Source organism: Passer domesticus, chromosome Z (assembly GCF_036417665.1).
Source record: "Passer domesticus isolate bPasDom1 chromosome Z, bPasDom1.hap1, whole genome shotgun sequence".
Taxonomy (NCBI): domain Eukaryota; kingdom Metazoa; phylum Chordata; class Aves; order Passeriformes; family Passeridae; genus Passer; species Passer domesticus.
This window is the reverse complement of record NC_087512.1, coordinates 48,382,210-48,394,551: the sequence shown is the minus strand read 5'-3', so window position 1 is coordinate 48,394,551 and position 12,342 is coordinate 48,382,210. Positions and strand designations below refer to the sequence as shown.

The 12,342-nt window shown below is 41.7% G+C and overlaps 1 protein-coding gene across 1 annotated transcript; it reads left to right on the top strand.

The window, feature by feature from the left end:
• Positions 1–1,852: 1,852 nt before the first annotated feature.
• LOC135290490 (proline-rich proteoglycan 2-like) lies at positions 1,853–11,694 on the top strand. The gene is made up of 6 exons (XM_064404422.1): positions 1,853–1,957; positions 6,507–6,671; positions 6,810–6,869; positions 7,145–7,210; positions 7,746–7,808; positions 8,335–11,694. Exons 2-6 carry the CDS (start codon positions 6,533–6,535, stop codon positions 8,541–8,543), a joined length of 537 nt encoding a protein of 178 aa, XP_064260492.1. The 5' UTR covers positions 1,853–1,957; positions 6,507–6,532; the 3' UTR covers positions 8,544–11,694.
• The last annotated feature ends 648 nt before the right edge of the window (positions 11,695–12,342 follow it).

Sequence of the window (12,342 nt, the reverse complement as noted above, 5' to 3'; positions counted from 1 at the left end):
TTAAAACTAATTGGTTTTTTTTTTTCTTGTATATAGCAGCTGAACATCAAAAAAGAAAGCTGGTTTTCCCTCCTTTATTATACTAACTCTTCACAACTAATAAGGTTTTTGTCTCCCTTTGGAACATAGAAACAAAGCAGACTGAATAAACAGAATCTGTCCATGTTTTCCAATGCAAGAACATAATACCATCCTGCTAGGGACTTTTTATGGCCTCTATATCCAAGCCATTATGGTTGTTCATTGATAGGCCTATAATCACATCAATTTTAATTGCTTATCCTCAACAGAAGCATCTTTTATATGGAAATGCACCAAATAGTGGTACATTAACTATTATTAGAGTTTGCATTGGAGATTTTATGAAAAGGGAGAAAATACTAATAGTTTGAGTTATCAACAATTATTTTACAAGACACGACAGCCATAAAGTAGCAAAAAATTAATTTCTACATTGGTAGAGCTTCAGTTCCATAAAGTTACTCCATTGTTTTTGTTTTGTTTTGTTTTCTTTTATAATAGAGACAAAGAGTTGATCATTAATCACATGAAAGCTGTGGAGGCTGCCCTGAATGAGGTAAGAATTTGAAGTGTTCCCTCTGATTTTTTTCCAAACATGCTAGAGCCTTAGAACTGCTGACTCTCAAGGGAGGAGAGAAGTTGTTGCAAAGCAACTTCCTTTCCTTAGTGTTGAAGTTTCCCCTCTCAAATTCTTCCATCTTAAAAAAAACCACAGTGAAATAAAATGCAAGTTTGTAGTACATACACAGCTTGTTCTAAATGTAGAAGTTATGACAAAATTCACTTTCTCCCTGAGCACTGTTTCTGGTTGACAAGTAAAGACTAATGGAACACACCAAAAATTGGCAATTGTTGTGGAGTTACCCCTCCACTGAATGATGAGAGGTCACATACTTGGTGGCCCTAAAACATTTGGCTTTGTGTCTGCTGCTTTAACCTATGAAACATCATAAATAGGAAAAGAAAAGGCACGAAGTCATAATCTGTGATCAGAAACTTCCATGATATTTTTTAAAATCATGTTTTAAACTTAATAGTAATCTCAAATTCTCCCTGTGACTTGTAAAGTTGTGGCCTGGTATAGGACTATTTGAAGGTCCAACCAAGCTGTACATATTGATTATTTAGGAGAAAGGACTATTTTCAACTATAGCTCTCATGGCAGATGGTTTTATAACTGTTTTTAATCTAGAGCAGCACAGAGCAAAAGAAGTGATTTCATTACCTTGGAGTGTTAATTTCCCTTACTATATCTTTATTTCCTAGCAACATGGGAATCTCTTCTTTATTATAGTTTCTGAGTTCACCAAAACTGTTGTTAATTATGTTTTCAGGTATCTTTTTGAAATCTCTTTTCTTTAATGGTCATGGAAAATGACAGAACCTAAACTGCATGTTTCTCCTACAGCAAACGGTGCAGATAGAAAATTTCCTTTGTGCCACCACCATCTCCACACTGGCTTCTTTCAAACTTTGGAAGTGAATGTCATGCAGCAAGTGCTGGGTTTTTACAGTAATACATACGTGCCATGTCCTTGGCCTTTCTCTTTTCACACCAGGGCAAGGTGTTGTGGGGTTTTCTTTTGTTTGTTTGTGGTTTTTTTTTGTTTGGTTGGTTTTTAATTTTTTGTAGCATTCTCTCCCAGCACTGTGAATGACAGTTTTATTTGCAATGAAAATTCAGTCATACTTTATTCATGGATGATAAGGTCCAGGGATCAATGCAAGTCCACTCAATGGGCTCAAGGGGACACGGTTCATCCCAGCTGGTGTGTCTGAAGGAGAATTACCACTGATGCTGGGGTATTTTTCCCTTTAGGCCAGAGAGCAGGCCATGGCATCACGTGCTGCAGCAGCCGCGCCACTCCCCAGCCTGCGGCTGGAGACCCTTCCAGAGGAAGCAACAGCAGGCAGACCAGAGGCTGCATCATTCCAGGTTAGAGGCTAAAACAAATCCTCTTTAATTTTTTTAAAAATTTTCTTTCATTTTTTGCATCTGAGCTACAACAGGCAGATAGACTGCTCTGAGCATGTGGAGAGCAAAAAGCTTCAAAACTATTGCAGTCAACAGCTGAAAGACAATTTCATGTATTGCACGTGGTATCTCAGAGATGATTGTAACTTTAAATTTTGCAGTTACAGCATTAAATAACTGATGGGAATACAAACACGGACAGAAGTAAATATACCTGAAAATTAATATCTCTCTACCCCGCTCCCTTTTTTTCCCATTAATATGCACAAGACTAATTTTAAAAAACCCAAAAAACCACAAACAAAACCAAAACCAATTAAGGTCCCCACAAACAAACAAAACCAACAAGACAAAGAAGACAAGATTTTCCTATTCCTTCTTGGTCAGTATCAGACTTTTTTCAACCCACAGTTCTAGAATCAATTGTGGGCTTTTGAGCATTCCTCATTTAAAAGAAACTGCTATTTAGAATGTTTAAATATAGAAGCTATTTTGCTCATGTAGGTTTAAGACTTGCACATTTCAAAATACTAATTTTTTTAGGACAAAACAATGAGTGGGAATAAAGGGAAATTAACAGGAAATGTGCCATATTTTCAGCTCTGAACATAGATTCAGTACAATGCCTCCTTATTGTTTCTAAATTTGACATCTTCTACAGAAAATCTATTAGTCTTTATAACTGTGCAGAATCTATTAGTGCCAAGACTGATGTTTTTTTCCCAATGAGAGTACGAAAGGTAGAGTGAGTACATATTTCTTTTATTGTGCTTCTCTGTCTGAATTAGTGAGAGCAGGTAATCAAGTCAAGTGCAAGGAAACTTAGGCAGAGTAAGTATTGCATACAGTGTGTGAGCTTCTGCAGTAATTCCTTTCCACTTATTGTAGATTTTTTTCTGTTCTAATGCAGTATGTAATTGCAGGATCAGGGTCACAGAATCAAACATTCAAGAAAGGCAGGTTCTAAACTGGAAGTTTTTCACTGTTGCCCTCTTGCATGCATACATATATTTCAGTATGATAAAGATATAAATTATGTGTGCATTATCGTGTTTCCACACTAAAATATGGAAATATGGAATATGTAATGCCTTGAGATTCCCATGAAACTTAAATAGCACAGATGAGCTTATCCATCAAAGGGTAGAATTACAAATGTTTCCCCAGTACAGTGATGATCCATTTTAGAGCTGCACAAAAGGTCCCACAGGTGGCATCTTTCCACAGAAGGCATTGTGGCAATCTCCAGCTTTTAAATCCTGCTTTTCTCATTTGGTAGTGAATGTTGCTTCTTTTTTTACTTTTTTTTTGGCCCCATTTATCCCAACTCCCTTTTTTTTTGACCTCACAATGATAGCAGAAGCATCTGCAGCCTATTCTCTCTTTCTCTTCAGAAGAGAATCATAAACACAAAAAGTTGCATTTCATATTTGCACAAAGTGTTTGTGGTATAAATAACATAGTACAGTATGTGCTGGGGAGCTTGCTGGTGGGGCAGAATTGCAAAGTTCTTGTTCACCTGGCAGCCTCAGGTGCACTTGGTAACTCAGGACAAACAGCACCAATGGCTCACAGACTGTGTCACTGTGAACTTCCTTTTCTCTGTCCCTTTTCCTCTTTCTCCCTTTCCCCATCTCTGTTTTCCCTCTCTCTCTCCTCAGCCCTCATTTCTAGTTCCTGTTTGATTCCTTTCCAAGCTCCTTATTGGGGTTTAATTACACAATTTGCCCTTTATGGACAGAGGTCACCTAATGGATTTTAGTTTTACTCTGTGCCAAACTGTATTAAGGGCAATCCTGCAATCTTGAGTAAGGTAAGCAGTTAGGAATGACTTTAGGGACACTTGTCATTAAAAGCAGTGGAGTTCTTTGCAGGCACATCCTCTAGAACTGCCTTAGTTAGCCTAAGGTGATGAGCACATTTCAATTAAAAGCCTTATAATCTGCAAGAATCCTCTTTTAGGACTAGAACCACAGCACCAGGATGTTTTTGGAGATTCTTTCTGATGAGAAAAGATGTGATATTGGTTAATTTGCCACTTCTGTTTCCTAGACACTACAATGAAACAACCTATTGATTTTAGCTGTGTTAACATCTATTCTGAAAATCAGCAATGTGAAACCAATCAAAGGAAAACTGCAGAAATCTTTGCAAAGCCCTGTTCGTGATGATAAGCTGGTTTTTGTCTGTATCACACGTTTACATTCAAAAGACCAAAGTCATACTATCTGAAAGCAAAAACTGAACATATAAAATGTGATTAACCATTGTAAAGAAGATCAATCATTTCAACAGTTAGCTGAGACTACTTGGGGTAGATATAAAGTTACCAGCACTGTCAAATCATCTGTGCTTTCTTGTGCTTCTAAATTTATCATCAATACAATCAATATAACAAAATTGGGACATTCTTCTGCTGCATACATGGAAACTCTTCCTTTTTTCAGTTATAGTGCAATCAGATTATTTGTTTTCAGAGGTCTGTAGGTTTCTGAGGTTTCTTTTGTTACTGCCAAGTTATTTTTTTTGCTGTGGAGTGGAAAGATTAGTAAATTGACTAATCTTGGAAGCGTGAACATTATTCTGAAACTATGTGGTAATTTTTTGTGAACAGAAATTGAACCTGCAGTGAATCTTGTATTGAAATAAAATGAAAAAGTTGCATCAAGAGCTCAGTGCTGTAGTGCATGCTTGAAAATATCTCATCAAAGCATCTTCTAACTAGGGGGTGGAGTAATTCCCTTTTCCTCAATGACATTAATATTCAACATTTTAGAAAAAATACAAAACCCAGTGTGAGATGTTTTTGATGTTTTAGTCTGGGACTGACATTCTGCCTGGCTTACAAACTCTATTTGATTTCTCTGCTGAAAAAAATTCTGTCTTTTGTAAAAAATTTGGATGTGTGCTATTTGGCATTTAAGCGTAGCTTGCCTGTCACTAATGATTCTTTCTACTTTTATTTAAAGCACATGCTTAGAAATTTTGTGACTCTGTAGTCACTGGCATCTTCCAAAGTTGACGCATTATCAGGAAGGGACTCTCCGCAGTTTCAATTTCAACCCATAACAGCTGTTCAGGCTGTTACTCCTAGTGAAGATCGTAAGTCTGCATTTCAAGCAAGTCACTGGGATGTAGGTTCCTAGCCAGCAGCTCCCTTCCTGCTGCTCAGCTTCTGTAGGAAAATACAACAAACCTTACATATAAACATAATGGAGCATGAAAACTAGTGCAAAAAAATATTGTGATACTTTTTTCAGAAGAGAAAGGTGATGGTGAAAAAGTTGCTTGGACTTTTTTGGTATTGGGGAGTAGTTGAAGTGGGTGGGAGGGTGGGTAATTGATTTTTGAATTTTTTTATTATTTCTTTTAATTGCATTATTACTTTCTTTTCTTCCTTTTTTCTTTTTTATTTAATAGCCAAAGGCTTGTTCCTTTCTTTCTGTTATAAACCATTAACATTTTGGATTGGCCTTTCCTTTCAAACATAACCATTTCCATTCTGTGCATTTCCTTGGTTTTTAAATCTTACGTTTATTCAACAGATATTTTTCAGCCTCGTGTTTCACCCCAAGCAGCTCGTGCAACTCCTGCAACTGCTCCGGCTCCTATTTCTGTTCCTGTTCCTATTCTTACTACAACTCTTGCTCCTACTCCTACTCTCGTTCCTGCTACTATTGCTACACCTGTTCCAGTTCCTGCTCCTGCTCCTGCTGCTAAGTCTGCTTTTCAAGCAATTGTAGTCACTGGGATGTGGGTTCCTAGCCAGCAGTTCCCTTCCTTCTGCACAGCTTCCATAGGAAAATACAACAATACTTGATTTTAAACATAATTAATCAAAAAAACTAGTGCAAAAGATATGTTCTGAAAATTTTTAAAGAAGAGAAAGGGGATGGTGAAAGCTAACACAGGGTTTAAAGTTATTACTGGATGGTTCTTTTCTATTGGTCCCTATTTACTTGGAAAATTATGGTTTCCAGTTTGGTTTAGGTTGCTTCGTTGGTTGGATTTCTTGGTCTTGGGGAGTGGTGGTGGGTGGTATGGAGTATTATTTTTGAATGTGTACATTTCATATTTCTTTTATTCTTTTTTCTTTCTCCTTCTATTTTTTTCCTACTACAGGTATTTATGTTCTTCCTCTGATAAATCAATAATATTTTTGTAATACCCATTCCTCCCAACAGAAGATAATTCAGTTTTGTGTATTTCCATCCATTTAAAAATGTACCTTCTCTGAAGTAATTTTGATTCCTCTCAAATATGTCTGTAAGAATATATAAAACTTCAAACCTCGTGTCAGTACAATACTTCAAAGGCAAGAGAATACTGCCAGTGTCCTTTGTCTATTAAAGATTAATTTATAATAATTATGTACCGTGTGCATCAAATAAACATTTAAGACAAGAAGCAAACAGTTGCAAGTATTTCACATATGTACTCTAGTGAGAGGTCTTAAACAGCAAAAGCAGATGCTATTCTGATTTGGTTGTATTCATTCTTCTTATTCCAGAAAGCTGGGGAGAGCCAAGAAAGACAATGGATACTTCGTTTGGGAGTGACTCAGGCTCCAGTATGCCATCCAGCATAAGCTATCCTTCCTCTGGAAGTGACTCAGGCTACTTCAGCATGTCACCCAACAGAACCTACACTGTGTCTGGAAGCGACCTATCCGCCGGTGTGTCATCCTACAGAACCTTTACTGTCTCTCGAACCAACATTGCCTTTCCTTCCGACCGTAACCATTTCCTTTTCATGCGTCTCCTTGGTATTTAAAATTTACCAACTCTGAAGTTAATTTATCGTTTCTCAACAGATTCCTTCCGGCGTCCCCAAGGACCCATTTCACCTCGTGGTCCTATTCCTACTGGTGATGGTAAGTCTGCTTGTCAAGAAATTATAGTCATTTGGATGTGGCTTCAGAGCCAGCATCACCCTTCATGCTGCTCCGCTTCTGCACACAAATACAACAATTCTTCATTGTAAACACAACGGAGCAATAACACTTCTGCCAACATTTAGAAACCGCCATTTCTTGCAACCATAACTATTTCAGTTCTGAGCATTTCCTTGCTGTTAAAAATTTACCTCTTCTGAAGTAATTTTGCTGTCTCTGAATGGAGTATATTTGTATTCCTCTTCCCTCCCAAGCTCTTTGTGCACCTCCAGCTCGTGCTCCAGCTCGTGCTCCTCTTCCTTCTCCTCCTCCTCCTGCTGGTAAGTCTGTTTTTCAAGCAATTGTACTCACTGGGATCTGGGTTCCTAGCCAGCAACTCCCTTCCTGCTGCTCAGCTTCTGTAGGCAAATACAACAACACTGAATGGGAACCATAATGGAGCAATAAAGTTAGCGCAAACAGAAACATTCGAAGGTGCTCTTCAGAACAGAAAGGGGATGCTGAAAGCTAACACAGAGATTAAAATTACTGCTGGAGGATTCCTTTTATAACGAGTCCTTCATTTGCTTTGATAATTTTGATATTGCCCTGGCTTTAGCTGCGGGGTTGGTTGGATTGTTTTGGTTTTGGGGAGTGGTCATGGTGAGTGGGTGGATGTTTGGGTTTTTTTGAATAGTGGGGGGTTTTTTTCTTTCTTTTTTTTTAAGAACCAAAGGCTTTTTCCTTTCTTTCCCTTATAAACCATTAACATTTTTGTAATAGCTTTTCCTTCCAACCATAACCATTTCAGTTTCTTGTATTTCCTTGCTTTTAAAAATGTACCTGCTCTGAAGTAAATTTCCTTCCTCTGAACAGGGCCTTCTGCCTTTCTCTTTCAACCCCAAGGAGCCAGTACGCCTCGTGGTCCTCCGCCTGATGGTAAGTCTGCTTTTCAAGAAATTATACTCACTTGGATATGGGTTCAGAGACAGCATCCACCTTCATGCTGCACAGCTTCTGTAGGCAAACACAACAGCGCTTTAGTAGAATGGCTTTGGAGCAACACATCTAGTGCAAACAGACATCTTCAGAGACAATTTTCAGACAACAAAGGGGTGGTGTAACTAACATAGGAATTAAAGTTTTTTCCCAACTGTACAAGTTTGTTTCCTTGCTTAAAAAACACACCTAGAAATTATCATGATGGTGTGTAAAATATGTCTGTGAGAATACGTGGAACAATGTGTCGTTACAATCCTGCCTAGGGCAAGATACTTCTGGTAATGCCCTTTGTCTCTTAAAGATTGATATATAATAATTATGGCTCCTGTGTTTCAAATAAGCAACTAAGACAAGAAGCAAACAGTTGCAAGTACCTCACATACGTACTCTTGTGAGGGGTATTAAACAAACAGCAAAAGTAGATTCTCTCCTGATAAGGTTATATGCATTGTTTTTATTCCAGGACACTGGGGAGGGCCAAGGTACAGAACCTATACTGTGTCTGACCCAGGCTCCAGTATGCCATCCAGCATAAGCTATTCTTCATCTGGAAGTGACTCAGGCTACTTCAGTATGTCACCTAGTAGAAGCCATACTGTGTCTGGAAGTGACTCAGTCTACTTCAGTATGTCTCCCAATGCAGGAACCCCTGGGCAGGTGCTGTCTGGGTGATCGCCTTCCCGAGAGCGGTCTCCTGCCAATCTGGATAACCAACTCCCCCAGCCCACCTTCCGCTCAGGCCTGGATGGAATAAATATACCCTCAAGCAGAAAATGATGGATGGCTCTTGACTGAAGAATCCAACTGGGTTTTATTGGAGGAACAGTCAAATTTCCAGGGAAGGTAGGGTCCAGGTGATGTGGAGGGGGCTAGGAGGTCCACAACCGTAATTGAAGGGTCTCAGGATCAAGGAGCTGGGGAAAGAGGGTGCTGCTCTCTCTCAGAGAAGCACAGGACACCCAGGCACAAGGCACTGAGAGCCCCAAGCAGGGGTTGGGGTCATGGTATATAACCAAGGAAGAGTGGGAGGGGTTGGGGTACAAACAAAGCAGTAACGTTAGGGTCAAATGGAGGAGCTGGGAAGGAGTGAAACCACCACATCCAAGGGGGAACAGAGTGGGGAGTGGTTCTGAACAGAGGCCAATGGGTGAACAGGGTGTACAGAGCTTTTTAGAAGAGGGGAGTGAGTACCATTTGCATGACAAGGCTAGATTTACATAAAGGAATGGAGAACCTTGGGAAAATGTTAAGACTTTCTCACCCTGACTTAGAAGGGAGTTCGTTCCTAGGGCATTCCCACTTCAATGCCTGGCCCACGGTCTCCCACGTCTCCCGCTTTCTTCTTTCTTAAAAATGCTTTGCCTGTTATCTTCTGAAAAGCCTTCTTAAAGCATGATATGGCTATCATGATGATAGTGATGATAATAAGAACCCAGATGAGACTCTTTAAAATAGAGCCAGCCCACCCCGGGACACCCCAGCACCCAAAAATTTATCAGCCCAGTCAGCCACCTTCTTTTCAGTTTGTATGTCTTTAATTTGGTTCTGAGGCTCTTTGATGATGGCTTGTCTAGATGTATTGTGGGTAGATAAGTTAAAACCACAAAGTCCTTTGAAGTCTTCACACCCATGGCCATGGGTGAGCAGCAGAAAATCTATGGCCACTCGTTTCTGCAGCATGGCATGCCTGGTGGTCTCCTCATCCGCCAACAGATCTGCTAACGCAGCAGACGTAGCGTTGGCCTGCTTACTAAGCCAGCAGCCCAGGTGAGAAAGCTCACCAAGGGCCTTCACGGCAGCAACCCAAGGCAAGAAGATAGATGCCATGACCCTCTTAGTTTTACTCGAATTTTAAATTTTGCTACCACAATTTGCATCAAATTCGGTGTATGTTCTTTTTTGGTAGGCCAGTTTTGTGCTTTGTCTCCAATCATATAATAGAGAGAAGTTTGGGGTGAGTCAGCTGGCCAAGGCTGCAGGGGCCCCCTTGGATCATGGAGGGGATCCCTGCCCACACTCTGTCACCATAGATAAGAAACACCCCCAGTGGGAGCAGCCTGGGATAATGGGCGGACTCAGATAGTATGGTGCTAGTGTAATTGCACCATTCTGCCGCATTGTAACATTTGTCATTTGGAGAAACATTCTTTCTGTTTATACTTTGAGGTACTGTTGAATCATGCCAATTTTGTTTCGCTCCGTAATGGAAGTTGATACAATAACTCACTGTCGTGGTTTGGCCTGGAAATGTGTTTCTGGAAAGGTCTAGGTTGGGCCAATCAGTGGCCAAATTCAAAATTGGCATGTGATGTGGCCACTGAGGATCTGGATACGCCTCTGAGAACACACGGGGGTTAAAAGTAGGAGATTCCCAGAGAACTTCCTCTTTGGGAATCCAGCGTTGGTGAGTGAAGTCTGGACCTCTCCCCTGCCCAGCTGCGTCTGGGTGGGGGAGGGGGAGGCCATGACAGGGAGGAGGCCAGGAGCCCCAAAAGGTGCAAAGGTGGAGGAGAACATGCAGGGGTTGATGAGACTTGAGATGTCTGGGCAGACCCCCCGGAGAGAGAGACAGAGACTGTGCTGGCAGCGCAGCCGGCCAGAAGCGGGGGATGCGGCGAGAGAAGGTGCCTGGCAGCTGTGGGAGTCCTGGACAGAGAGAAGGGAAGATTTTAACCCCTTTGTAGAATAATGGAAACCTTACAAATACTGAATCTTCTTGAATCAGAATGAGGAGAGAGAGATGAAATGGTCAAGCGTGAGGAAAGCTGGAAGAAGAGAAAAGAATCCTAGATGGGAAGAGATGATGGAGTGGCCTTGGGCTGGACTCTTTCTTGTATGGCCATGGACAGACCTGTGTTTTTTCCCTGTGATTTAGAGACTGTATTTAAGGGGAGGCAACACCCAGGAGTCAAGAGTGAAGCAGCGGCATGAACAAAGACGGCTGAAGGGGGTGTGAGGTGCCCTCTGTCTCCACGGAGAGGAAGATATCTGTTCATGAGGCCCCTTGGCCCCAGGGGGTGAAATTTGGGGGGGAGTGGTGTCCCAAAGTTGAGAGGTGAAGCAGTGGTGAGAACAGAGACGGCTGAAGGGGGTGTGAAATGCCCTCTGTCTCCGTGGGGAAGAAGATCTCTGTTCATGAGGCCCCTCGGCCCCAGGGGGTGAAATTTGGGGGGACTGGTGTCCCTAAGTTGAGACACTGCTGTTTCTGGAAGTGGGTGGAGCATCTTTAAACGGGGAGCCCTAAAAGCAGTCCTGGCCCATGTCCAGTGGTGAGAGCACTGGACATGAGGAGGAAAAGTCACGAGGGCCGATGTTCTCTGAGTGGGGCCACAAGCGACACGGAAGCACAGGAGGTTTTAATTGTGCTTCTGGGGGAAGCCTATGAGGCAAGGGAGGACTCCTCTCTTTCCCTGATGGATTTGAGGGTTGATTATTTGAGGGGTGGTGAATCTGTGGAGAAAAGGGAGGGGGGAGGAGGAATGTATTTGGAAGGTTTTCATTCTTAGCTTTGTATATGTTCCTTTCTAGATTTGTATGAATAAAGTGTTGTGTTTTTCCCTCTATCCCCGACTTTGTTCTGTTCCCGGGTCACATCTCACAGCAACCATTTTTGGAAATATATCTTTCATGGGGGCCCTGGCATTGTGCCAGGGTCTAACCATGACACTCACCCTGGTGGAGCCCAGCAGATCTAATTCCTGGGGCTCCTGTGGTGCATGCAGAGGATCTTTGTTCATTAGATGACCCAGGTGTCCACAGGTTTGGGTTTCTTACTTACATACAGATAAGCATTTGGTGACAGGGGGACTCCTACCAGGCACGTTGAGAGCGGATCATCTACGCTTCCCATGGCCATGCAAAGACTGTCTTGCTGTAATGACTTTGCCAAAGTGACCCAGCTGTTTTGTTTTGGCTGAGGAATGATCCAGCTGGTGGTCCCTTGTATGCAGGCGAGGGCACTGATGACAACGGCAGCAGTGGTGGCACTGGTACTCCTGTAGGGTGCCCTGGAGGGTATCACAGAAAGAGCCATGCTTCTTCTTTCTCACTGGGTAGTGTTTGCTTGTGGATGGTATAAACACACATTAATTTTACTTATTTTAAGACATTCTTAAATATTCTTAAATTCCCCCTATAGCTCTAACTGACTCCTCCAAGTCTCCCCCTTTTCAAGGGAAGTTTGAGGGAGGGAAAAAAGAGGGAAAAGTTTTAGGAGGGAAAAGAGGGAGGGGGTAGGGATAAAGGGTTACTGGTAGAGGGATGGTGGAAAAGGCAGGGGTATGTCTGCTTTTGAAATTGACGTAGACGATATTGGTGGGATATATCTATGCGTAGTAAGTGTCCTTGCCACAATGTTGGGGTATGTGAATTTCTTTTTCCTTCGTTTCCAAGAGAAAGCTGCTCCTGTGGTCTGGTGGGAGAGAGAGCTAACTTGCCATTCATTCAAGGGGTCGTCTTCAAATCTGTGATC

Excerpts from the sequence above, each read along its gene's own strand:
- LOC135290490 (XM_064404422.1), top strand. The coding sequence starts at position 6,533 with ATGGATACTTCGTTTGGGAGTGACTCAGGCTCCAGTATGCCATCCAGC. Across the intron at positions 7,211-7,745 it reads TTCTCCTCCTCCTCCTGCTG|GGCCTTCTGCCTTTCTCTTT; the intron begins GTAAGTCTGTTT and ends TCCTCTGAACAG. Across the intron at positions 7,809-8,334 it reads TCGTGGTCCTCCGCCTGATG|GACACTGGGGAGGGCCAAGG; the intron begins GTAAGTCTGCTT and ends TTTTTATTCCAG.